At 43.2% G+C, this 26,894-nt stretch overlaps 1 protein-coding gene across 5 annotated transcripts in view; it reads right to left on the bottom strand.

The window, feature by feature from the left end:
* LOC132821781 (mediator of RNA polymerase II transcription subunit 12-like protein) overlaps window positions 1-26,894 on the bottom strand; it is a 604,412-nt gene that overhangs the window by 92,518 nt on the left and 485,000 nt on the right. For all 5 annotated transcript variants that reach the window (XM_060834551.1, XM_060834553.1, XM_060834556.1 and 2 more), the window contains 8 exons: window positions 22,509-22,697; window positions 20,888-20,962; window positions 19,837-20,027; window positions 17,559-17,720; window positions 13,437-13,548; window positions 7,721-7,810; window positions 4,711-4,820; window positions 3,933-4,068 (listed from right to left, as the gene is read on the bottom strand). In XM_060834551.1, coding sequence (XP_060690534.1) covers window positions 3,933-4,068; window positions 4,711-4,820; window positions 7,721-7,810; window positions 13,437-13,548; window positions 17,559-17,720; window positions 19,837-20,027; window positions 20,888-20,962; window positions 22,509-22,697 — 1,065 coding nt within the window. The remainder of the gene's footprint in view (window positions 1-3,932; window positions 4,069-4,710; window positions 4,821-7,720; window positions 7,811-13,436; window positions 13,549-17,558; window positions 17,721-19,836; window positions 20,028-20,887; window positions 20,963-22,508; window positions 22,698-26,894) is intronic.

The following is a 26,894-nucleotide window of genomic DNA, read 5'->3' as shown; positions in this document are numbered from 1 at the left end:
ACTGCTGCCTCACAGCGTCAGAAACCCGGTTCAATTCCTGCCTCAGGCGACTGACTGTGTGGAGTTTGCACGTTCTCCCTGTGCCTGCGTGGGTTTCCTCCGGATGCTCCGGTTTCCTCCCACAGTCACAAAGATGTGCAGGTTAGGTGAATTGGCCATGCTAAATTGCCCGTAGTGTTAGGTGAAGGGGTAAATGTAGGAATGGGTCAGGGTGGGTTGTGCTTCGGAGGGTCGGTGTGGACTTGTTGGGCCAAAGGGCCTGTTTCCACATTGTAAGTAATCTAATCTAAAAAAAAACCAGAGCATACTCAAGCAGATACCGGGGGAAAGTACAAACTCCACACAGACAGTCGCCCAAGGCTGGAATCGAACCCAGGTCCCTGGTGCTGAGAGGAAGCATTGCCAACCACCGAGCCACCGTGTCACCCCATGTTACGGAACACATTGGAACTCCATTTTAAAATAAGCATTTCTGTTACTGGTGACTGATGTGAGAGCGCTGATTTGACCCACTTTGTGTGGCCTGCCTACAGACACACGCTGGACCACACAGCCAATGGTCATGTCCCATGAGTGAATAAAAAAGACACGCTATACTACGGCTTGCAGTGAACATGGCATCTGGGTAAACAAGACACTGAGAAATGGCACGAGAGCAATTAGAAGTAAGTGGAAAGATAGAGACACATGAAAGACAAAAGGATTAGATTAGACTTACAGTGTGGAAACAGGCTCTTTGGCCCAACAAGTCCACACCGACCCGCCGAAGCGAAACCCACCCATACCCCTACATTTACCCCTTACCTAACACTACGGGCAATTTAGCATGGCCAATTCACCTGACCCGCACATCTTTGGACTGTGGGAGGAAACCGGAGCACCCGGAGGAAACCCACGCAGACACGGGGAGAACGTGCAAACTCCACACAGTCGCCTGAGTCGGGAATTGAACCCGGGTCTCAGGCGCTGTGAGGCAGCAGTGCTAACCACTGTGCCACCGTGCCGCCCAGGATGTAGATTCCCTCTTTGCTGTTGGTGCCAATAACTCTCTTCTTGTGTTGTATGGCACTGCTCATTCCCTGCAGGATCTCAGCTGCTAGGTTTTGCCAGCTGAGTGGAGAGGATGGTACTGGCATCACGATGCCTGCATTTGGGAAGCAATGGCCTAGTGGTATTATCGCTCGGCTATAATCTAGAGACCCGGGTAACGTCCCAGGTACCAGGATTCAAACCCTGTCAAAGCAGATGGTGAAATTTGAGCTCAGTAAAATCTGGAAGTAAGAGTCTAATGCTGGCTGTGAATCTGTTGTCGATTGTTGGAAAAAGTTATCTGGTTCACCAATGCCCTTTAGGGGAGGAAACTGCCATCCTTATCTGGCCTGGCCTTCATGTGACTCCAAACCCGCAGCAATGTGGTTGACTCTCAACTGCCCTTTGGGCAATAAATGCTGGCTTGGTTAGTATTGCCCTCATCCCATGAATGAAAATAAAATTAGCCATTGGGACTGAACTATATACCTTCAAGCAAAAAAAACCTTTTCCATTTTAACTTTCTATGCTAAAAATGAAAACTATGATCTGTGTGTGTAATACTCTGGAAGTCACTGCAACTTCTCAGAGATCAGGAGATTTTAGTTTAACATCAGCTGAATGCTGCCAATATGAAATCAAGAATGGATGGTATAAGGAGGAGTAAAGGGACAGGGCTGGGGGAAGAGAGCGCAAATTCTGGCTTTGCAAACAATGTGGCCACAGACATTGGGGAATTAGCCAGCCCAAGAATACAGTAGCTGCAACGAGTGGGATACTTTGTTAATTTTTCCTTGGCTAATAACCTCTCTGAGCAGTTTTTTTTTAGAAAAATGGGTCAAATAAAAAGAAACATCAGGTCCAGCCTAGTGTACCTTCTCTGGACTGCATCCAATGCCACTAGATCTTTCCTTGCATAAGGGGACCAACACTGTTTACAGTGGTCCAGCTGTGATCTTATTACTACTTTGTGTAGCTTTAGCAAGACTGAACTATTTTCATGCTCCCTTCCCTTTTGGGAAATATTCTATTTGCCTTCCCTTTGCACCCAGCTACTGGCAAACTTGCAGCATGTTACACAAACTCGTAAGGACAGATTTCTATGGCGCCTGACTTGCTCTGAATGCATCATGTTCATGAGCCATCCAGGATTGTGGTTTGTGCTTGGAAGTCAAATTGCCTCATGTTCCAATGAGTGCAAGTACAGTATGTACTAGTTAACTACTTCCTCAAGTGGAGCATGCTGACAAAAAGACAGCCAAATCTCGCTTAGTGAACCTTCTCCCTTCCTCAAACGTCACTATTCAGGCAGAAGGATGCAGGAAAGGAACAGATCACATAGCATAGGCTAGCATTTCTACAAAAAAAATCATTGGCTCGGCCAACATTTATTGTCCACCGCAGAGGGCAGTCAACCACATTGCTGTGGGTCTGGAGTCACATGTAGGCCAGAATAGGTAAGATGACTGTTTCCTTCCCAAAAGGGCATTAGTGAAGCAGATGGGTGTTTTACTGACAATCAACATCATTAGACTCTTAATTCCACACTTTCTTTTTACTATAGACTTCCACCATCTGCCACGGTGGGATTCGAACCTGGGTCCCCAGAACACTGTCTGGGTCTCTGTAGTTACAGTCCAGTGATAATACCACTAGTCTATCACCTCCCCTATACGGATAGCACATTTATTTTAATGGTAACCAACAGTGATTGGCTGTGATTAGCAAGCATTTCATTCCAGATACTTACTGAATTCAGATTTCACCATCTGCCATGGCTGGATTCAAACCCACGTCTCCAGAATGTGGATTTCTGGATTACTAATACAGTGACATAACCACTACACCACCACTTTTTACATGGTTAAGATAGCGTGATATAATTCGCCAACACAGCTGCAGGTCTGCACCATGAAGTATCACATTTATGCCACCAGTCAGTCGGAAGCTAAGGATGTAAAATTTGGTTAGTTCATATTCAGTCAAGAACTAAAAGGAAATATTACGGTTCTCTGAAGTGCTAGAATGCAGAATACAAATTAGTAACCCAATGAAGGACAAATTGAAATAGTGCATAAAAGTTGTACTGGCATTCACTAAATGGGCTGAGTGAGTTTAAGACTGCTTAATTTATTGACCAGAAGTCTTCTTATATATAAATAGGATCCTGGTTTAGAAATGTCTGAGTTACAAATGCTCACTCTTAAAAAGCAATCCCATACAGGGGTGTAATTTTATGATCTGACATATGAATGTTTCATTGTACTTACAAATATAATCCTGTGTACAAATCGACTTGTGAATGGACTCCAGGATAGAACCTGCTTGCTCTCTGGGGTCTGTCTGCTTACACACCATGCATCAGCTGTATTTAAATGCCATTAAAGTATTATAACAGTCATTTCACACGACATTCCCTGCCCTGGGTGGTTGGAAATATAGCAGCACCTGCCGATCAACCTCCCTCAGCAACGATAAGCAGCATCTGACTGATGCAAGGACTTCTGGTAATTAGACTTCCTGGTCTTCTGAGGACACTCACCTTAGCAGCAGAATGTTTCACAATGGATTCCACAGCAGGATGTTCTTAACTTTATTGTGAAAACTACCAAGATATTGGGGGCGGTGGTTTAGCAGAAAGGTGTGTAAATTGTTATATGTAACATTGAATATCAAGTCATCCAGTAAAGAGTGATGGAAACCTCATAAAATAGATAACCCAAAGTATCAAACGTAACACAAGAACCCAGCTATTCTGATGGATCATTGATGACCTGAAATGGTAAGTTGGTTTCTCATTATACAAGTACTGTCTGTTCTTGTGAGTATCTCAGCATTTTCTGATTTTGCTTCCGATTTCTAACATTTTGGTTTGCGGGTTAAGAATGGTGTGTCTGACTCACCTTTAATTTCTTCACTAGGTTCATGTAGGCGCGCTTGTTTTCTTCAGATCCTCCCTGGGAGGTACTGGATAGATCTGACGCCAGGCTCCCATTGATCAAAACCCCTAACATGTCCAGCACGGTGGTGAAGAGTTCACTGGGAAAGACAATGAGGAAAGTCAACGCCCAACTTTAACTGGCCTGCACCTACAATAGAAACTAGGTAATCCTTGCAGAGCATGAGGCAAAAGCTCACATGCATTATTCCACTTGATGGAAGAACTGACAGTGCCTTTGGATTTTGTTCACTGTCATCGATGATACATGCCAACATAAGCTGGGAATGTAGGACTTGAAACACACATAGATCATCCATAGAATGATGGAGCAGCTTTGAGGGGACGAATGGCCCACTTTTGCTTATAATTTGTGTCTTTGTGGACCTAGTTTCTAGGACTCGCACAATACCTCACAATGAAGCGAAACAGGTGGAATCAAAGAGGGGAAAGCAAAGAGAAAAACAGAAATATGTGAAAGAGCTGAAACACCTGAGCCAAAGATTGGAAAACATGACGCTAGGCAATCAGAACCTCTGCTCATTTCAACAAAGCTATGCCACGAACACTAATTTATTCAGGTTGAGAAGTCGGTGAAGGTGTGAGCATATAAAAAAACTTAGCAAAACTTTTAGTGTTTGAATCAGCTGTGCAATCAATCTCACGGCTGTTCAAAAAAATTAAAGTTCTGATAAGTTATTTAATGCAATCTTTTGATTCATTATTAATAAAAAAGAAATTACTTGTTAGTCTGCACATCGACGGTTCCTGAGGTAATTATCTGAAGTAGCAGTAGAGCCCAGTCTGTGGTCCACTGGGTACTGCGCTGGACAGTGTCAAACATCCCACCAACCTAGAAAGACACATCCAAACAGTTATCCCCACAAGAATGATACATTGTTTACAATTAAATAGAACGACAATAAATACTATTTATTATACAAATGGTAATATTTTCCAAAGTGAAGAGCTAGCTGAGCAGACCAAGTCAGATCTTTATAAGAATTTTGAATGTTTGCTCAGAATTGTGAATCAGAATAGGGTAGAGAAATTCTCTCAACATCTCATAACATTCAATACAGAGCAATGTTCCTTCTCCCACATTCACCAGGATCAGTACTTGCAAACAAAAAAAAAACCACAGAAGCATAGAACCAACTTATCCCTATGGTACGGAAGCAGGCCATTCAGCCCATTGAGTCTACACTGATCCTCAGAAGAACATCCCACCCAGAACCAACCCCTCCCCTATCCATATGTCCCATGGCTAATCCACCTTGGTTACACATTACTGGACAATGGGCAAGTCCTTCAGGGAAGAAAAGTGCCAACCTTCCCTTCTCTGGTCGACATGTGACTCCAGACCCACAATTCTCAACTCTTAGCTGCCCTCTAGACAATTAGAGATGGGCAAAAATTCTGGTCCAGCCAGTGATGACCTCATCCTGTGTATTAATAATAATTTACCACGGCCAATCCACCTAATCTGCATATCTTTGGACAGTGGGAGGAAACTGTAGTATCCAGAGGGAGCCCACACAGACACGGGGAGAATGTGCAAACTCCACACAGACAGTCGTTCGAGGCTGGAATTGAACCCAGGTCCCTGCGCGCTGCGAGGTAGCAGTGCTAACCACTGAGCCTCCTTGCTTCCAGAATCATTGCTTCCATCTATGCCATCCAACGTCCTTGGGCCAGATATAATCACCTACATACTTTACCACAGCCCCACATTCAAGAAGACCACCCCAAGTCGCTCAATCCAATTTCTTTCAAACCCCTTTCCAACAGTGGCCTGAGAGAGAGAGAGAGTGAGAGAGAGAGTGAGAGAGAGAGTGAGAGAGAGAGTGAGAGAGAGAGTGAGAGAGAGAGTGAGAGAGAGAGTGTGTGAGAGAGTGTGTGAGAGAGTGTGAGAGAGTGTGTGAGAGAGAGAGTGAGAGAGTGAGAGAGTGTGAGAGAGTGAGTGAGAGAGAGAGTGAGAGAGAGAGTGAGAGAGAGAGTGTGAGTGTGAGTGAGAGTGAGTGAGAGTGAGTGTGAGTGAGAGAGAGTGAGTGAGAGTGAGTGAGAGTGAGAGTGAGAGTGAGAGAGAGTGAGTGAGAGTGAGAGTGAGAGTGAGAGACTGGGCTATTAGTGCCAGTTTACAAGCTTGCTTCACATGGTCACCTGACCCGTAACTCCAGCAACAGAGATAATGATGGGTCAAAACAGGGACCCCCTCAATGTCAGCAGAAGAACTTTTCCTTTTGGAGAGACTGATATCCAGGAACATTGTTTAAAATGCACACTTCTGAAGCCATGAAAGCCCAGTTTTACAACATTTAAATGAAACTCACTTGATATCAGTCATAATATTGGGTACTCGGGCTGGTCGCATTTATGGCCTGATTTCACAGCACAGCTACAAGGAACTTTTCGAAAGATGTGGTTTAGAATTATATTTTTGTCCACGGTTATGCTCACAGTAGCCAAAGCCCAGCAACCACACAGTTTTAACCATTTCTATTGACCATTCAAAAGACATTACTGCCTCCAGAAGCACTCAGAAAACAAAATCTTTCCCCTCCCCCCACCATATAGTGACAAAAATTGATCATGAAGTTTTGCCTGATATCATCATGTCATCTTGATTAAAAATAGTGCTCATTTTCCTGCCCAAGATTAAAACCATATGCAAGAACATCACAGGAGCAGAAGGATTCCATTCAATTCCTCATGCAAGTTTAAGACAAATGTTGGGTATCGAGGCCATCTTCCCACACTGCCTCTCTAACGCACTAAAGGAGGAAGAAAGAACCACCTGATGAAAAGGCAGTGCCTCAAAAGCTAGTGCTTCCAAATAAACCTGCTGGATTATAACCTGTTGTGTGACTTTTTTACTTTGTCAATATCCCTCGATTTTCTTTAATGTCCAAAAATTTGTCACTTTCAGGTTTGAATCCATTTGACAGCTGAGCATTCACAACTCCCTATGAAAGAAGCTGCCAACTTTCATAGCAGTCTGCAATGATGTAACCTTGATCCTGAAACTCTGAGCCCTTGCTGTAGGCATCGCCTTGGGGCAAGAGTTTCCCAGAATCAAACCGGACCAGCCCTAAAAGTTTTCAGTGAGATTACCTATCATTCATCTGATCCACAGAGAATATTGGCCCATTCTGCTTATCTCTCACACCAGGGAACAATCCAATGGATCATAAAGCACATTCTAAGGATACTAAAACTGTACACACTGTTCCCACCACGAGCCCATATATCTGTAACAACTCTTCATTTTTTTTTTATTTTACCCCGAATCGCTTGCTGTCCGAGAGAATGCTTACCTTCTTAATGGCTTGCAACTTTACAAACTGTTAACAGTGCTGCTTTCTTGACTTTACAACGCTGCTGCATATTTGGGTAATCTCTCCCACTACAGCTCTGTAGGGTAAAGGCACCCACTACAGCTCTGTAAGGTAATTGACATTCACAGCTCAGGCTCACTGGTGTCTTGGACAAGGGCGATGCTGACATTAAAGATGACATCACATCCTTCTGACAATCCCTCAAAGATGCCAGAAACGATCACACTCTACACCCTCCAGAGTGGCAGAAGAGACATGGGATAATACACAATTCCACCAACACTATCCATTGTGGGGCCAAGATGCCCAGGGGTTATGAAATGCCTTCCTGTGCTTCCTCAGTTTGAGGGAGGGTCTCTCAATTTTTGTTTCACAAAAACAAATATTTCTGAAGCGAGCTGTGCCACTGTCTCACCAGATTCAAACGCAGCTGCAGAGCTTCGTGCATCATCTGTCGGGCTTTTATATCATCCTGGTAACGTTCTTCCCGCCAGTTACTCAAGATCTGGGAAGATTGCATGGAAGAGCAGGTTTTAATAATTACAAAAAATATTTTAAAAATATTCACTTCAATTTATACCATCCTATTAATGACACTGAACCTTTGAAACTAAAGTGCAAATATGATTTCGATGACACATGGTTCAAACCAATTCTTTTCCTGTTTTCTTTTCTGCTGAGAAATTTCAACCTTGCAGTTTCGTATGCATAAACCCCACAGACACCCTACAGTGCAGGGAGAGAACATGCAGCCATCAAGTCTGCACAGACCTCCAAAGAGCATCCCATCCAGACCCCCTCACCTCTCTTTCCTACAGTAACTACCGCATTTACCTGGGCTAACGCACCAAGCTTGCACACCCTTGGACACCAAGGGGGAATTTCCCATGGCCAATCCACTTGACTGGCACATTTTTAGACTGCAGGAGGAAACCGGAGCACCCAGAGGAAACCCACACAGGCACGGGGAGAAAATGAAAACTGCACACAGGCAATCACTTCCTTTTTCAAAGGTATTTCTTGTGAACTGTCCTGATGATTGCAAGACAATCATCAGGACAGTTTTTTTCAGCAATATTCACATTCCGCTCTCCATCACAATAAATTGTCATTGCAGCTCTCCCATACCTTGTGTATATTTCCATAACCCTACGACACAAGTTTATAACCATTGTAATCTCTACTCAATCGTATGACATATCATAAGGTTCAAGTTGGGTGGGACTCCCACTTTTGAAATATACTATATGAAGATATAGAAAATGACCTTCACTTTAGAAGCCTGATAAACAAATCAGAGAATTCCCCATCCTCTGGCATAGAATTTACAATTTAAAAAAACCAACTGGGCTGCAGTGGTGTTGATGTCTTAAAGGAGTTTCCTCACACACTATTATCTCACTAATTAGTATTTCCCTTTGTTCACTTCCAGTGATTGAGGTCATTTAAATCATGCAGTGATGGAAAGTATGATCAACTCTGCTACCAAACAGCACTTTCTGAGCAATAACCTGACCATTGACACTGAATTTAGGTTCCACCAGGGCCACTCAGCTCCTGGCCTCATTACAACAATGACAAATGTGCAGAATCCAGAGGTGGGGCGAGAGTGACTGCCCTTGACATCAAGGCCACATTTGACAGTGTTGCACGAGAGAGTCCCAGCAAAACTAGAGTCAATGGGAATTGGGAGATTAACCCTCTTCTGGTTGGAGGCATACCTAGCACACAAGAACAACAATGGAAAATGCTGCAGAAACTCAGCAGGTCTGACAGCATCTGTGGAGAAAGAAGTAAACATTTCGAGTGCAGATGGCTCTTCTGCAGAACTGGCAGAAAAGAATGCTTGTGATGCTTAGAGATGATTCATCTCAGCTCCAGGACATCTCTGCTCGAGTTCCTCAGGCCCAACCATCTTGAGCTGTTTCATTGATGGTGTTCTCCCCATTATGGGGTCAAAAGTGGAATGGTCACTGATGATTGCCAAGAATCCTGTACTCAACTTTCAACATTATGCAATGTGGAGGCACAGAGGGATCTTGGTGTGCAGGTACATAGATCCCTTAAAATTGCCACCCAAGTGGACAGGGTTATTAAGAAAGCATATGGGGTTTTGGCTTTCATTAACAAGGGGACTGAATTTAAGAGCTGTGCGATCTTGTTGCAGCTCTATAAAACTTTGGTTAGACCGCACTTGGAATACTGTGTCCAGTTCTGGTCGCCCTATTATAGGAAAGATGTGGATGCTTCGGAGAGGGTTCAGAGGAGGTTTACCAGGATGCTGCCTGGAATGGAGGGCTTATCTTATGAAGAGAGGTTGACTGAGCTCGGACTTTTTCATTGGAAAAAAGAAGGAAGAGAGGGGACCTAATTGAGGTGTACTAGATAATGAGAGGCAGAGATAGAGTAGATAGCCAGAGACTTTTTCCCAGCGCAAAAATTGTTAACATGAGGGGTCATAGTTTCAAGCTATTTGGCGGAAAGTATAGAGGGGATGTCAGAGGCGGGTTCTTTACGCAGAGAGTTGTGAGAGCACGGAATGCGTTCTCAGTAGCAATTGTGGAAGCGAGGTCATTGGGGATATTTAAGAGACTGCTGGACATGCATATGGTCACAGAAATTTGAGGGTTCGTACATTAGGTTTACCTTACATGAGGATCAATGGTCGGCACAACATCGTTTGCTAAAGGGCCTGTTCTGTGCTGGACTGTTCTATGTTCTACACCATTGCAACTCCTCAGATACTAAGGGGGCCATGCTCAAATTCAGCAAGACCTAGACAACACAAAAGGCTGAGGCTGATAAGTGAAAAGTATCATCCAAACTACATAAGTGCCAAGTCATGACTACCTCTCACAAGAGAGAACCTAACTATTGTCCCTTGACATTCAATGGCATTATCATTGCTGAATCCTTCACTATCAACATCCTGGGGATTATACTAACTAAAACTGAAACGGATTAGCCACATGCATTCTGTGGCTACAACACCAGTCTAGAGGTAAGTAATCACACAATGAGTAACTCACATCCTAAATCCCATAGCCTCTCCACCATCTAGAAGGCACAAGTCATAAATGTGATGGAATACTCCCGACTTGCCTGGCTGGTGTAGTTCTAACAACACTCAAGACGTTTGACACCATTTCGGACAAAGCAGCCCATTTGATTGGCACCACATCATAGATATCGGGTCCCTCCACAACTAGCAGCAATGTGTACTGCAGAAAATCACCAAGACTCCTTAGAAAGCACTGACCAAACACACTACTTTCATCTAAAAGGACAAACACTGTGTATACATGGGAACATCATCACTTGGAAGTTCCCCTCCAAGTGACTCATCGTCCTGACTTGAAAATATATCGCCGTTCCTTCAGTGTCACTAGGTCAGAATTCTAGAACACTCTCCCTAATGGCATTGTGGCTGCACCCACACAAAATGGAATGGCAGCAGTTCAAGATGGCAGCTCATCACCAGCTTCTCAAGGACAACTGTGGATGGGCAATGAAGGTTGGCACAACATTCCATGAATGAATACACAGAAAGGGACTGCATTGGACAGGAAAATGTGTTTATGATTACATTTCAACTTTGCAGTTTCTGTTTTACATATTTACGGTCAATGTAAAATGAGCGTGTCCAGCCTAAAAACTGTTCCTATGCTGTACAAGCTAGCTTGTTTATTTCACCTTTTCCAACAGTTAACAGAGCATGTTAACCCTAAAGGTCATTGCTCACATCATTTTTAGCAGTGGGGCTTCATTTGTTTACTGAGTGACATTGCTAATCTCACAGGATCTGACCCTAGTTAAGATACTTTGCTCAGAAATGATCAGATATAATACTGTTAACTAAACTTGATCCATCACACAGACAAGAGCATCAATGATGATATATCAAGTCAAAATGAAAGACTAAAAGAGATGGTCACCCGAAGCTGGAATCGAACCCAGGTCCCTGGCACTGAGAGGCAGCAGCACTAACCACTGAGCACCGTGCCGCCCATTTTCCTGAAAATCAGGAAAAACTCATTTGGTTCACCAATACTTTTTAGGGAAGGAAATGTCCCTCCTTACTTGGTCTGGTCTACAAGTATCTCCAGACATACAGCAATGGGGTTGACTCTTAATCACCCTCTGGACAAGGAGGGGGATGGGCAATAGATGCTGACCTAACCAGCAATGCCCTCACCCCGTGAATGAATTTTAAAGATCTAAAATGCTGCCATTACAATCCTTTCGCAGTAAGCCCTACTTGTTCACTATTCCCATCCTCACTGACTTGCTTGGTCAGCCAGAACTTCAGGTTTAAATTTTTCTTCTTTGGCTTCAAATGCCTCCTTTCTCTCCAGCCTACAACACACCTCCCATGAATACTTCCTCGACCCATTGTGGGCTTATGACAATTCCCCTTTCCCTCCACCTATCGCAGCCACGCTTTCAAACTACATTGATCCATCTCTCATTCTCTCTCTACTTCCCAGAACAGATCCTTATCTTTTGACTGCCCCTTTCCTCAATGTTCCTAATGAGTTTTCATTGAAAATCCATTTCTCTCATACCTCTTTGAAATGCATGAGAGATGTTTTCCAAACCAAAGGCATCTTTACATCAAAAAAATTAATCAATTCTGTAGTTGTAAAAGATTTCTCTAGGAGGCGCTCCAGCTAAACAGTATGTATGTGTTGGGAGGAATGATTTGTTGAATGTTGGCAATTTGAAATGAGGAGAATTATTTTATAAATTCATGCACAGGATCAGGGGATCACTGGCTGGCCAGCATATATTGCCAAGAGGGCAGTTGAGATTCAATTACCTTGCTGTGGTGGAAAATACTCAGCAGTTTAGGCAGCATCTGTACAGATAGAGATAGAGTTTGTGCTTCTGGTCTGTGACTCCATTCACATAGCCTCAAGTGCAGATACTACCTAACCTGCTGGGTCTTACACTCCGTATTTAAAAACAGAATACTTGATTGCCTTAATGTGTTAATAAAATTGTTTTTAATCAACAGTTCAGCACCGTAGGTCTGAACATTTCACATCGCTTTCCCTTGGACTGTGAATCAATTGTATTCTAACCTAGGTACATCAAATGGACCACACATATTCAAGAAAACAGCTCACCACCATTTTCCCAAGAGCAGTTAGGGTCAGGTAATAAATTCTGGCACAGCTAGTGACACTAACATTCCCTAAATTAACTTAAAAAATGACACACCTTTAGGGGCATTTAGGATTTGTACCCATACATCCTGGCCCAGAGGTAGAGACATTCCCAATGTGTCAGAAGGGCCCTTAAAACTTTGCTGTCTTTTACTTGTTGATTATTGCAAAAAGTCAACCTGCTCAGATAGGTTCCAACACGTGTCGGTGATCGGACTTGAACCACAAAAGCCCAAATGCACATTGACAATTTAAATGCAAGTCATTCTGGCTCCATGATAGCCTGTTAAAGCCACTAATACACGGCACCAACAGCTTCATTTTCTTTTTCAAATCAAATTGTTTGAACATGCTATAACACTACTCCTTGGGACTTGAACCTCTGGCCCCAAGGTAGGAACAGCAGAAGCCTTGCTTTGACTTGCAATCACAGGAGTTCCTCAGTTTGAGTCTCACTGTTGACATTTTCTAATCAGCGTGTTTCAGACATGTTGTTCCAAACCTCTGAAGCAGGTGGGACTTGAACCTGGGTCTCATTGTTCAGGGGCAAGGACAATACCACTGCACCATGAGTCCTTCCCTTTGAAGGGCTTCATCCCCAGACTGTCTCAGACCATCAAGCTTATAGTTGACAGCCAAACATGCAAATCAACTGCACCACAGAGACTGACTAGACCTTGTATCATGCTCTAAATGTACAATAAAAACTGCATGTTCAATAAAAACACTCAAATTCCAACAACTCCCTCTTCCTATGAGCAACTTGCCATAATGCATACTACCTCAGAAATCTGACAGTTCATGGATAAAAGCCTGTTTTGTTGTGGGACCTTACCAAATTGAATTTTGAGTTGACCATTGAGTTGTAAACATCTCAAATTCAAAGCAGACTTTTATTTATGATCAAGAGCTGTGCTGTGCTAAGTTATTCATGTTCTGATTCTCTTTCTCAAAGCTAATTACCTGGTTGATCTGATTTTGCAAGGAGGTCAGCAAACCTTCTCTCTGCTCATCCTGTCCTTTCAGGCAGGTCAGGACCAATGACAGGAATGGCTGTTGGCTCAGCAGTGACATACTGTGGAAGGAGAAACAACAGAAAGAGGCTCGTCAGGATACAAAGATGGCTGGAAAGAGAGATTTGTTGCTGAATGCTTTCATAGTTCCTGCAGTAAACACTATCGTGACCGTTTGAATTTTGGTGAACTTGCAGTTGCCCTGAGGACAAAACAAACAGCGTCAATAACCTGCTTCTCTTTTCAGCAATATTCAAGCAACACTGACTAACAGCAGCATGCAGGTGGAAACTGACCACAACCTTGTCACTGATTCTGATATAAGTTCCCACTGGAATTCCTAACCCATCGTATAAAGACTCATCGGTTCTGAGAAACATTGCGTTGAACTTTCCCAAACCCACAGATTAACTCGCATTGGGATGGTTCTCTGACAGGTGTACACCCAGCAGTGATGACCATTTGTCTGGTAGGTGCAGGGAGCCAATTAAGGCAAATTCCCCCCTCTTGCAGAATTGAATTGCAATTTTACTACTTAGTCCAACTGCACACAGGCACCTCCACCCCGCCTCCCTGCGATGGGAGGTCAGCAAAGCACTGGAAAAGACTTCAGAGCAGGAGGTCCAAGACAGCCTTTTATTAATCAATCACACTGATCAGGTCTCCATGATGGAAGAGGTGATATTGAAGGAGAAAGTGAGGTCTGCAGATGCTGGAGATCAGAGCTGAAAATGTGGTGCTGGAAAAGCGCGGCAGGCCAGGCAGCATCCAAGGAACAGGAAATTCGATGTTTTGAGCATAATGAAGGGCTTATGCCCGAAACGTCGAATTCCCTGTTCCTTGGATGCTGCCTGGCCTGCTACGCTTTTCCAGCAACACATTTTCAGCAGAGGTGATATTGAAGCCAATTCATAAAGACTGAGGTCTCTTAACATGGCTCAAGCTGCAATACGTGATACTGAACTTACCGCCATGGTGCCACTGGTATTCCTGTCTCTATCCAACACCCACGGCAGAGATCACACCATGAGTGAGGCTACTGGTCCCACCTGAGTCATGCTGAACTTAATTAAAAGGGGCACCTGGGAGTAGCTTCTTCATCAGCTACCTCAGTGTCATGGTCATAGGGTCCTAAAGCACACAGACAGGCCGTTTGATCCAAACTGGTCTGTGCCGACCAAAATGTCCATCCACTCTAACCTAATTTCCCTGCATGTGATCCGTATCCTTTTTAAACCTCTGCTATCCATGTATTTGTCCAAATGCCTTTTAAATGTTGCTAATATGCCCGCCTCAACTGCTTCCACTGGCAGCTCATCCCATATGCGCACCTCTGTGTGAAAATGTTGCCCCTTAGGTTCCCAGTTATTCTTTCCCCCCTGGCCTTAAACTGATGCCCTCTAGTGCTCGATTCCCCAACCTTGGGAAAAAGACCGTGCATTCAATCTATCCATGCCTCTCATGATCTTATACACTTTTTCTCAGATCTCCCCTCAGTCTCTGACACCCAAGCGTGTCCCTATAACTCTGACTATTGAGTCCTGGCAACATCCTTGTAAATTTCTTCTGCACTCTTCCCATTTTAATAATATCTTTCCTATAGCAAGGTGACCAAAACTGAACGTGATGCCCTGTACAACTGCAACATAAACTCCCAATTTCAATACTCAGTGCCATGACTGATGAAGGCCAGTGTGCCAAAAGCCTTCTTCACTGCCATCTACCTGTAATTGTACTTTCAGAGAATTGAAAACCTGAACTCCAAAGTCCCTCTGTTCCACTACACTCCTTCAGGCCCTCCCTTTCAACATGAAACTCCGAAATTAATTTGACTTTCCAAAATGCAAGACCTAACACTCATCTATATTAAACTCTATTCGCCATTTCTCAGCCCACTTCCCATCTTCTCCAATTTCTGATAACCTTCCTCGCTGTCCACTATACTGTCTACTTTTAGTGCCATCTGCAAACTTACTAATCATGCCGTGGACATTCTCATCCAAAAACATCAATGGGCCTAGCACTGACCTCTGAGGCACTCCAATAGTCATAAGCCTCTAGTCCGACACACATCTTTCTACTATTACCCTCTGCTTCCTACCATCAAGCCAATTGTGCATCCAATTTGCTAGCTTTCCCTGGATTTCATGCGATCTAACCTTCCTGAGCAACTACTATGTGGAATCTTATCAAAGGTTTTTTCTGAAATCCATGTCTATTGCCCTTCCTTGTCAACCTTCCTGGTCACTTTAACAAAGAGCTCTATCAAAATTTGTGAGGCACAACTTCCCACGCACAAAGCCATGTTGACTATTCCTATTCAAAAATTCTTAGATATTTTCTAATCAACCTGTTTAGAGATGCTCTTGCACACCTCTGAAATTGCTAGGCCTTGAACCCAGGCTTCCAGGCTCAGAGGGAGGAACAGTAAGTACCCCTGCACCACAAGATCTCTTGAAAAACCTGTGGGAAGATTATGTCTGCATTTCTGCCACAGGCAATTCCAGAATCACAACCTGGGTCGAAGGCTATGTCAAGGTCACGAGCTAGCCAGGAAAATTCAGCTTGATCTGAATCATAACAGGAAGCAAAGTGAAACTTCAATGCAATGCTGAGTAGTTGTTTTTGATGTTCAGGGATGGCAATGCCTCAGAGCAGTATCTCATGTGCAGCACAGTCATTCATTCTGAAATGATATCACTACAAATAATCAACTGCATATCCAGAAATAGTGCAAGGCAGTGGATTACAACATGAACAGAAGGCAAATGGTGCTATTCATAAATCAATGAGCCATTTCCTTTATGTTGCTAACCTACATCATCATCATCACCATCCAGAAACAATGTAAAAGACCTGTTTTCAATTTTGTTTTGTAATGAAACAATTGTCCTTGAAGGGGCCGGTATGGAAATTGGTGAGGAGGTAAATATGAATGAGGATAGCCTTACAGGACTATATCAACAGGTTGGTCAAATGTGCATATCACTGGCAAATGGAGAGGGTGCAGATGAGATTTACCAGGATGTCGCCTGGCTTGGAGAGTTTTAGTCATGAAAAGAGATTGGACAGACTGGGGTTATTTTCCTTGGAGCTGGGCAGACTTTGGGGGGTGGGGTGGGGGTGGGGAAATGCACGAGTGAGTTGTATAAAATAAAGCAGCACTCATAGGGTACACATGAAGGAAGTTTTCCCCTGATGAAGGGGTCAATGACTGGGGGATACATTGAAGGTAAGGGGCACGAGATTTAAAGGGTGATGTGAGAAAACATTTTCTTTCCCACTCAGAGTGGTAGGAATCTGGAACTCACTGCTGTGAGAGTGGAAGAGGCAGAACTATTTAGGTAACATGTAAATGAACACTCGTGTGCCAAAGTGTACAAGGGGCAAGAGCCTGAAATGGGATTAGAAGAGTTAGGGCCTTGTTTTTGACTGTAGCATATTCAATGGGCCGAAGATCCTTTCTCTGTGCTACTCTGTGTGTCTATGTTGCCCTGACCCTCATTTCCTCTGCACATTTCGGCAGCTGTGGATCTCAGTTCTCTAATCTTGTTCCTTTAAGTTAAAACTACCTTCAACTCAAACTGTGGAACTCCCTCACTAATATACTTTGCACACTGTGATCCCCTGTCAGTAAGCCCTGTTTAATTAGTCTAGGCAACCTCAAATGAAACGGAATAGAATAGCGATGTATTCCACTTTGTTTACCTCTCCATTGGTACAGGGAAGAATTGCCAGACCATTACTTCTCTCTCTCTTGCATTAAGATGCTTACTGGAGCTACTTCAACAAAGAATAAACATTTAGTTCAGGTTTTTAAAACACTTCCTGGCCTCAATAACCATTCTCCACAATGGAAATTGGGTTGATACCCAATTGAGCAATTGAAGCTTTACCTCAATGTTCTATTGTGGTCCACTAATGGAGATTGAGGAATAAAAGTGTGTGTCTTTGGACTTATTTAACTAAAAAATGAACAATCTTATTATAAGCATTGTACTTTGCCACAGGGAAAATAATTTAACTCCTGCTCTGGTTATTTCTGTTCGATTCTTTATGATAATGGTCTTACCTTTTCTGCTTCTGTCTGTCTCTTTCCTTTTTTGAAGATGACCCCAAGTGTTGCCCCTTCTCGAGCTCCTCTCCCGCTGCCTTCAGCACTCGGCCCTGGACTGATGTGGGCAGTTTTGCGATCAACGGTGCCACTAGCCAGACTCCTTTCCTCTCTGAACAGCTGAATAAAAGCCACACAAACACACACGCACGCACACAAACACACAGCACACACAAACACAGAGAAAACCATCAAATGGCCATTGGAGCACTTCCAGATTATGATCTTGTTTATTGCAAACCTATTCAAATATCACTCAAGTTCCCCCGAACAGTTTATTTTAACTCCATGAGAATCGTGGCCTTTGGCAAGCCAAGTTTCCTGACTGCAAAGAGAAAGTTCATTCTATACCAGAGACTGGTAGAAAAAGATTGACAGGAGATTGGGGAAGCACCAAGGAAGAAAGAGATTAAAACATAACACAAGCATTCTGGAAATACTCGTCAGGTCCACCAGCATCTGAAAAGAGAGAGGTAGCATTCAGAGCAGAATGAAGACTATGCAGGTGCGTAACCGATTTACATTTAACCCTTTTTTTACCTTATTGTAGCTGAGCAACGTGCTGCATATATCTAACATTTTTAATAGTGCCACCGTGGGCGGCATGGTGGCTCAGTGGTTAGCACTGCTGCCTCACAGCACCAGGGTCCCAGGTTTGATTCCAGCCTTGGGCAACTGTCTGTGTGGAGTTTGCACATTCTCCCTGTGTCTGTGTGGGTTTTCTCCGGGTGCTCCAGTTTCCTCCCACAATCCAAAGATGTGCAGGTTAGGTGAACTGGCCATGCTAAATTGTCCAAAGTGTTAGGTGCGTTAGTCAGAGAGGAGTGGGTTACTCTTCGGAGGGTCTGTGTGGACTTGTTGGGTCAAAGGGCCTGTTTCCACACTGTAGGGAATCTAATCTAAAAAAAAGGTCCACTTTTCACTGTACCTGGGCACAGTGACAATATTAAATAAATCTAAATCTAATGCAACAGTCTCCATTAAGACAAACATATCACCTTCATTACAACAGTTGCAAAGCAATTAGAGACTACAAGGACTGCGAACAGCCAACCCCAAAATTAGATTTGTAAGTTAACCTCAAAGTTGTGCCTGCTTTGCAGGTTCCCAATCGTTTTCTGGGCACTATGGAGAAAGGTGATGAATTGTATAGCAGCGCATGCTCACTACAGTCAGATCCAGACTAACGATAGCTGCTTTTACATTGTAGCTCACCAGACAGAACTGTTTCAAGGCATCTGCATATATATCAACAACTTGCCAATCTCTAAAAGCTTCACGCAGGTGACTCAACAATTATGTAAAAGATTCATGGGACACTCCTGCCACAGAATGGCTCAATAGAATCTGTACAGTGTGGAAACAGGCCTTTCTGCCCAACAAGTCCACATCGATTCTCTAAAGAGCATCCCACCCTGACACATCCCCTTACCAAACTCCTGTAACCCTGCATTTCCCATGGCCAATCCACCTAACATGCACATCTTTGGACTGTGGGAGGAAACTCACGCAGACACAGGGAGAACGTGTAAACTCCACACAGACTGTTGCCCAAGGCGGGAATCGAACCCGAGTCCCTAGTGCTGGGAGGCAGCAGTGTTAACCACTGAGCCACCATGCTGCAAATATTTGACATAATTATTCACCACCTGAGTCAAGCACTGGGGGAATCGTCGATGTTGAAGATCGAAATGCAAATGTCTTGAAACAATTCTGACGATGACCTGCAATATTAACGCGACTAATATTACTGAGATTTGATTACAGGTTTTAGAAGTTTTGCTTAACTGAGGCTGTTGAATTGTGACATGAAGAGAAAGTTTAGATACGTGCACCAAGTTGATCAGCACTGACAAGGCATTGGTTGAGACCAGAATGCTGGTCAGGGTGAACACACAACACTGCTTCAAAACAAATAGCAAGTGTTTTACAAAGAAACACATGGAAAAGTAGCCGGAGTAGGCCATTCAAATCTACAGTGCCATTCAATATGATTATCTAGTGATCAGTTCCTGCTTTCTCCCAATACCTCTGCATCTCCAATCAGCAATTCGGCCAACTAAGCTAACAAAACAGCTGGTGAAAAATCACTCAGTCACTATAATTATCATTATTATATCTAGTTGTTTTGCGATGTCACCATTTCCAGCAGACTATTCAGACTCTCAAAATCTATCACTAACCTTCTGTCAATCCATTATCTACTGCACACTGTACAGGCAAAGCCTTGCCTTACCTTAGGAAAGTCTTCTTGCCATTCTGCCTTGGGTTACTAGCTCCATTGTTGCAGTTATTGCTTGGGTTAAACAGCCCGATTCCAGCTGCCACTACACTGCTGTTCAGCTCAGCAGATTGCTGGAAGACCTCAATGGTGGCCTTAGCGATATTCTCCAGCAACGAGTTCATCTCAGCAACTGATGCTGGGCCCTGGCAGAAAAATCTTCAGTCAAACATGAAACACACAGTTGGAAGCATAAATCTCAGAAACAATATGGATTGTCACTGTGACCCGAAAAGATTGTACATTTCAGCTTTGTATCAACATGCAATGGATGGCCTTTGGAGGGAATAAAAAGATCATTTTTTTTCCAAATGTGGGCACAGCCAAATGCATTTAACTGTGCAAATAAACTCATGTTCCTTCCCCTTTCAACCATCAGAAGCCACCAGTGACCAGCACATCAAAACGCTACTTTGCAAATACAAAAGAAAAACATTAGCACTTCCAATTACTCCAAATATTATTACCATACAGTCCATAAAGATCTATAATAGATTAAAACTTGCTGTATGTTTCATGTCAATATGAGTTACTTGCTGACATGTTCTAGCCATTCATTTCCAGTCTGTGCTCCATCCACTGTGTGGAACCTTTGTCCTAAGAGCATCCCACACTTCTAGCAGCCTTTGGGGACTGAAGTGTCTCCGACCTTCTCTGCTGAGTGAATCTACACATTGCCACAGCCAGGAGTGAGGACGGAATACTACAACCTAGTCTGTAATCACTTCAAAGTGTATATTTATAAAGCCAAACATTGCTTAACAATCAACAAGCCCTTTTTAGACTAGATGTATATATGGTACCACAAATAAAATTAACTTCCAATTAATACACAATTCTACTCCCCTTCATTAGAGTCTCCCAACAGAACAGGCTTTCCTCGGTCTCCCTAGGAATCCTTTAAATTACCATAAACGCCAATTTAATATCAACATATGATTTAATTGCTCAACAACGTGGAGAAAATGTGGTGCAATAAAGGTCACAGTCTGTGCTTTATACTCACAGGTTCCTTCATACATTGTTTGATCATGAGCTGGAGCTCTAACCATGATTGTCTCAGAGTCCACTGGTCCAAATTCTAAAAGAAAAATGAAAGGAAGAAATCAAAACAACTCCATAGCTCATCCCTTCATGCCTTTAAAGGTGTTACACATGCTTGCATTACCCTCAAACATTGGGATAAAAGACAAAACTAAATCTTACTAACCACGTTAAATAACACAGTTCCTCTTAGGACTGTGAAATTTTAGTTTTCATTGGTACTGAGCTAGTCATTCTCATGGGGTCTGAACCAGCACCAATGCTCATTCCATAATACATGGGAGTATTAAATCATTGAGAAAACTTTGTTACAACTTGTTTTTTGTTCCAATATGATTGCTTCTGTAAAATATTTGTCCCAACAGGTTAACAGTATTTGAGGAAACTTTTTTTATGGCACCGGTGTGATTCTTAGAATAACAGAGAATAACATAACCAAAGGGTTTTGTTGGCAAAAGTAAACTTTAATGTTTAATTTTCCAAATATTTACATTAAAAGCATACAATATAACTATCTGGAATAATTCCAGATATAATAATTTCATTTAGAAGAACTTTGTTACTTAGCACCTTAGCAGAATTCTCAAAAGTGTGATGAACACACTACACAAAACTAAATTGTTTGCCTTGACAGGCATACACAATGTTTTTAAAAGTAGCCGTTAATGATCAGCAGATGTATTAGTTGGGGAAAAATGTTTACCCAGAACGGAGAGTTACCTGCTATTTAAATTGCCTAAAGATATTACACTGATATACAACATTATAACCTACAGCAAAATCAGCAACATTCCTCTCTTTCAATTTAAGTTGTACGACCCAGGCAGATGATACCAATTCAACACAAGTTATATTTTATTTAAATCCTCAGTATTTTCTTTGATGAGATTGTGGCTTATAGAGTCACAGAGCTGTACAGCATGGAAACAGAGCTGTCAGTCCAACTCATCCATGCCCACCAGGTATCCTAAATAAATCTAGTCCCATCTGACAGCATTTGGCTTATATCCCACTCAACCCTTCCTATTCATACTCGCATCCAGATGCCTTTTAAATGTTGTAATTGTACCAGCCTCCACCACTTCCTCGGGCAGCTCATTCCATACACAGACCACCCTCTGCATGAAAATGTTGCACCTCAGATCCCTTTTAAATCTTGCCCCTCTCATCCTAAACTTCTGCCCTCTAGTTTTGGATTTTTTCACCCTGGGAAAAAAAGACCTTGTCTATTACCCCACGTCGCTCTATAAATTTGATGTGGAGATGCTGCTGTTGGACTGGGATAGGCAAAGTTAAAAAATCACACAACGCTAGTTTATAGTCCAACAGGTTTATTTGGAAGTACTAACTGAAAGTTAGTGGTTCCAAATAAACTAGTTGGACGATAACCTGGTATTGTGAGATTTTTAATTTGTCTCTATAGATTGATTTTGCAGTTTTAATATCTATTACACAGACTGGCTGAATACACAAATACATTTTTCCCTTAATTCCAATTTACATTGTAGATTGTAACAGCGATCTGAACAGTTTATTTAAAAAATGGTCAAACCCAGGAGGTATCCTACCCAGATCCCCAGTACCTGAAGGATGTGCTTGATGTGCTGACGCTGAGGATTGTCTCCTTCCACACACTCTTTAAGGCCATGTGGATAACAGATAAGTTGTAGAAGTTGCCGTGCCTGTTTGTTTGAGAGTACTGGGTCGAGTATTAGATCCTTATCCGTACACAGTCTCTCAGGCTCCTTTAAACAATGTTCTCCCACCCACTCCTGCCAAGAGTGAAATGAAAAGCAGAATGTCATTTTGAAACACAAGTTGCATTGACTCGTAAAGAATGAGAGCACAAGTCACTCCCATGCAATGACACGTTCTCCATTATGTAACAAAACAAGTAAGCTTCTTTCTCTGTATTTATGTTTAAATGTGATGTGGAGGTGACGATGTTGGACTGGGGTGGACAAAGTTAAAAATCACACAGTACCAGGTACATGCCTGGTGGACGATAACCTGGTGTTGTACATTTATGTATGGTCATCTTTCACTGTGATCTGTAGTATCAACAGCATTCCCTTGTTGCACAATTGCAACACTAAATCCTGATTAATATGACAGATTACAATTCGAGATGGTGCCTTTCGCTAGTAAAACAGCCTAAGACATTCACGGAGCCACAATCAGACAAAATTTGACATTCGAGGGGAAATGAGCAGAGGTGACATTAGTTTATTCAAAGTGGCATTTCTAAGCATCACCTTCAAAGAAGAGGGGGATAGAAAGGGAAATTTAGAGGGAGACTGGTGATTATGGCTGCCAACAGTTAAAAGATGGAGTTGGTGACTCAAAGAGACTAGAAATTTCAGATTACAGAATTGACAGAGGTTTACAGTGCAGGAGATTGCACAGAAAGGCATGGTTCATATCATGGAGTGATTTGAACACCACAATGAGAATTGTACATTTGAGGTGTTGCTGCACTGGACGGCTACCTACTCTGTCCAATTTGATCATGATTTTGACCTTCCTATTAATTTCTTTACTTTTATTTCCAGAAAGTGGCCAAAATAGCTCTGCAAGTTGTTACTGCTATGGTTAATCTCCTACAGAGACCACAGAGGAATCAGTTATGCAGGGGACGCCAGTGTTTATTCAAACAACCTGAGAGAGACAGTACATCTCAGGCTGGCTAAACAGAGCTCTAGAATTTACGCTTGCTCCCACCGACTGCCACCACCCCTCCTCAGCTCTGTTACGCTTCAATCAAACTCATACAGAAAATCATCAACTTTTAGACACCTGAGATCATGAATTCAAACACTGATTTGATTTCATTCTTGAACAATAAACAGAAATCTTCCATACTTGGTCTTTCTCTTATCCTGTCAACAGAAATCTGTAGTCTGTGCTCAAGACTGATACCAGTTTTAAGGTGTACAAGGCTCCTTTCCTATCAATTCTGCTGATGATCAAGGTTCATGCTGGATAAAATGTGCCTTAAAGTACTAGCTGGTCTTACTCCTGTTGGAATGTTTTTATAAAATCTTACTTAAATTCCATTACGTTACCACCTTCCCAAAGTGACCATTTCCTAAGTAAAGACCTTTTAGACAAAACCACAGCAGGGTATTTGACCAAAGAGACCACCATCGCCGATCCAACCTCTTCTTTATGCTTCTCCTCTATCCCCTTCCCCTTGGGCACATTCTGGCAGGGATTGATAGTGATGTCATGGTGTGTGGTATGTTGCTATCCAGAGTCAGATACAGAGAAGGTAGAGGCTCCAACTTTCTTTCCACGATGTGGCTGACCAGGAAATCTCTCCCTCTCTTACTGCTCACCCCTAGTGCATGTTGGAAGGATTTATAAATTGATGAAAATATCAACGATTGTCATAAATACCTTTCTGCTTTACTAATATCCTTTGGGGCAGGCAGGGAGATTGGCTATTGTCACTCAGTCTGGTCGACATGGCTCTCCAGACCCAGCGCAATGTGGTTGACTCATAATTGGCCCCTAAGCCCCAACATATGTAATTTGTCAAGAATGTGGTCCATCACCTCTTCAAGGGAAATGCGATGGAGAATAAATGGTGGCCTACCCAGTGGGGTCTGCAAATCTTTGATTAGATTAGACTTACAGTGTGGAAACAGGCCCTTCGGCCGAACAAGTCCACACCGACCCGCCGAAGCACAACCCACCCATACCCTTACATTTACCCCTTACCTAACACTACGGGCAATTTAGCATGGCCAATTCACCTGACCCGCACATCTTTGTGACTGTGGGAGGAAACCGGAGCACCCGGAGGAAACCCACGCAGACACGGGGAGAACGTGCAAACTCCACACAGTCAGTCGCCTGAGTCGGGAATTGAACCCGGGTCTCTGGTGCTGTGAGGCAGCAGTGCTAACCACTGTGCCACCGTGCCGCCCATTCTTATGAAAGAACAATCAAATTTTACATGATGCCGTTGGCATCATGAAACGTGCTTCATAGAAGCAATATAGAGCAAAGTATGACACTGAGGCACATCAGTAGGAGGTTAACAAAGTCAAAGTCAAAGAGGTAGGTGGAGAAATAAAACCTATATATGCTAAATTAGTTCAGTGCATACACAGAGAATAGGAGCAGGAGTAGGCCATTTTGCCATTCAAGGAAGAAGAAGTGAGGACTGCAGATGCTGGAGATCAGAGTCGAATGAGAGAGCAGGAATGAGCCTCATTCCCGATGAAGGACTGATCCCCAAAACGTTGATTCTCCTGCTCCTCGGATGCTGCCTGACCCTCTGTGCTTTCCTAGCATCACACTCTCGAACCCAATTTTGCCCTTCAAGTCTGCTCCACCATTTAGTATGATGGTGGTCCTTCAACCAACTCAGTACCCCATTCCTGTCTTCTCCCCACAGCCTCTGATCTCAAGAATTATATCGAACCACTTCTTGACAACTGGAGGTTTGCAGGAGACCATAGAGAAAGATGCAGGGTTATGGTCATAGAGGGACTTGAAACGAGGCGGAGAATTTTGAAGTCAAGACATTGCTTGACTTGGAGTGAATGTAGGTCAGCAAACACAGAGCTGAGAGAGAAGCAGCACTTGGTACCAGTAAAGAGACAGGCAGCAGAGTTTTCAAGTCAAGCCAAAATGAACAAAACAATAAAAAAAGACCAGACTGAACTGAGACTCCTCGTCTCCAATGGTCGGATTTGAACTGATGTCTGTAGACTATTAATGTAAATCTCTCAATTACATGTCTACTAACATAACTATGATCACACAGCCTCCAATCAAAGGTACAACAATTCTCAGTGAAGAGAAGACAGTGAAATAATTTCCTTCTAAGGACAGTTTACTAGAACAAATTAATCTGGGAACATTTCCAAAAAGATTAGGGTTTTGGTGAGCAAAGATCCCAGTAGTTGGGAGTCTGTGGGTAGACAGGAATGGGAATGCAAGCAAATCCCGTCTCTAGTCTGGTATTAGATCAACCAAAACAGCAGCTTTCTAAACCAAATTATACTTACTGCCCTAGCTTGGGTTTCTGTGAGGCACGTCACATATATCTCTGTGAGGGGGTGACAATGAATGGGCAAGTGTGGTTGGGACAGGGAATGGTTGAGGCTCATTCCTTGGCTCCTGGAATAATGTCCAGCTTTCTGCCCTCACCTCCAAACCCTACACCCTTTCTTCTTCCATGGGAGAACCGCCGCGGGACGATGTGAAAACAAATCAAGATTTGAAGCTACAGATGGAAAATTAGGCAAAGGCAAGTTTTATAGTTTGCTGAACTAACTCGATAAAAATATTCAAGCCACAATTACAAACAAAAACTGGTTTGACACCACAGCAAGCCAGAAACACTGGAGCACACACACTGCGAAAATGTCTCCTAAGTGGCTTACATCCGAAGTATCAATTTATACAGGCAGCCACTCCAACCTGAGTAAATTCACTCAAGTTGCAGCGCTGATCAGTTGTGATCCAATTGTAGGCACAAGTTGCTGAATAGCCTACTCCTATTGTTCATGTTCACAGGGTAAAAAGACAGCAAACAGCAGCATGGTAGCTCAGTGGTTAGCACTGCTGCCTCACAGCGCCAGGGACCCAGCGTCGATTCCAGCCTCGGTTGACTGTCCGTGTCGAGTCTGTATATCCTCCCCCGTGTCTGTGTGGGTTTCCTCCATGTGCTCTGGTTTTTCTCCCACAATCCAAAGGTGTGCTGGGTAGGTGGATTGGCCATGCAGTGTCCAGGTTTCTGTAGGTGAGGTGGATTAGCCATGGGAAATGCAGGCTTACAGGGATAGCGTGCAGACGGTGTGTCCGAGTGTGATGCTCTTCAGAGGGTTAGTATGGGTTTGATGAGCCGAATGACACTGAGGGATTCTATGATCTTGGTGCTGGGCACTAGGCATTAAACTGCTAATTATGGGGCTGCTGTCAAGAGTGGATAGCTCTATTAACTGGCACATGCA

Source organism: Hemiscyllium ocellatum, chromosome 13, assembly GCF_020745735.1.
Source record: "Hemiscyllium ocellatum isolate sHemOce1 chromosome 13, sHemOce1.pat.X.cur, whole genome shotgun sequence".
Lineage (NCBI taxonomy): Eukaryota > Metazoa > Chordata > Chondrichthyes > Orectolobiformes > Hemiscylliidae > Hemiscyllium > Hemiscyllium ocellatum.
Note: the sequence above shows the minus strand (reverse complement) of the source record. Positions and strands in the feature narration are given on the sequence as shown.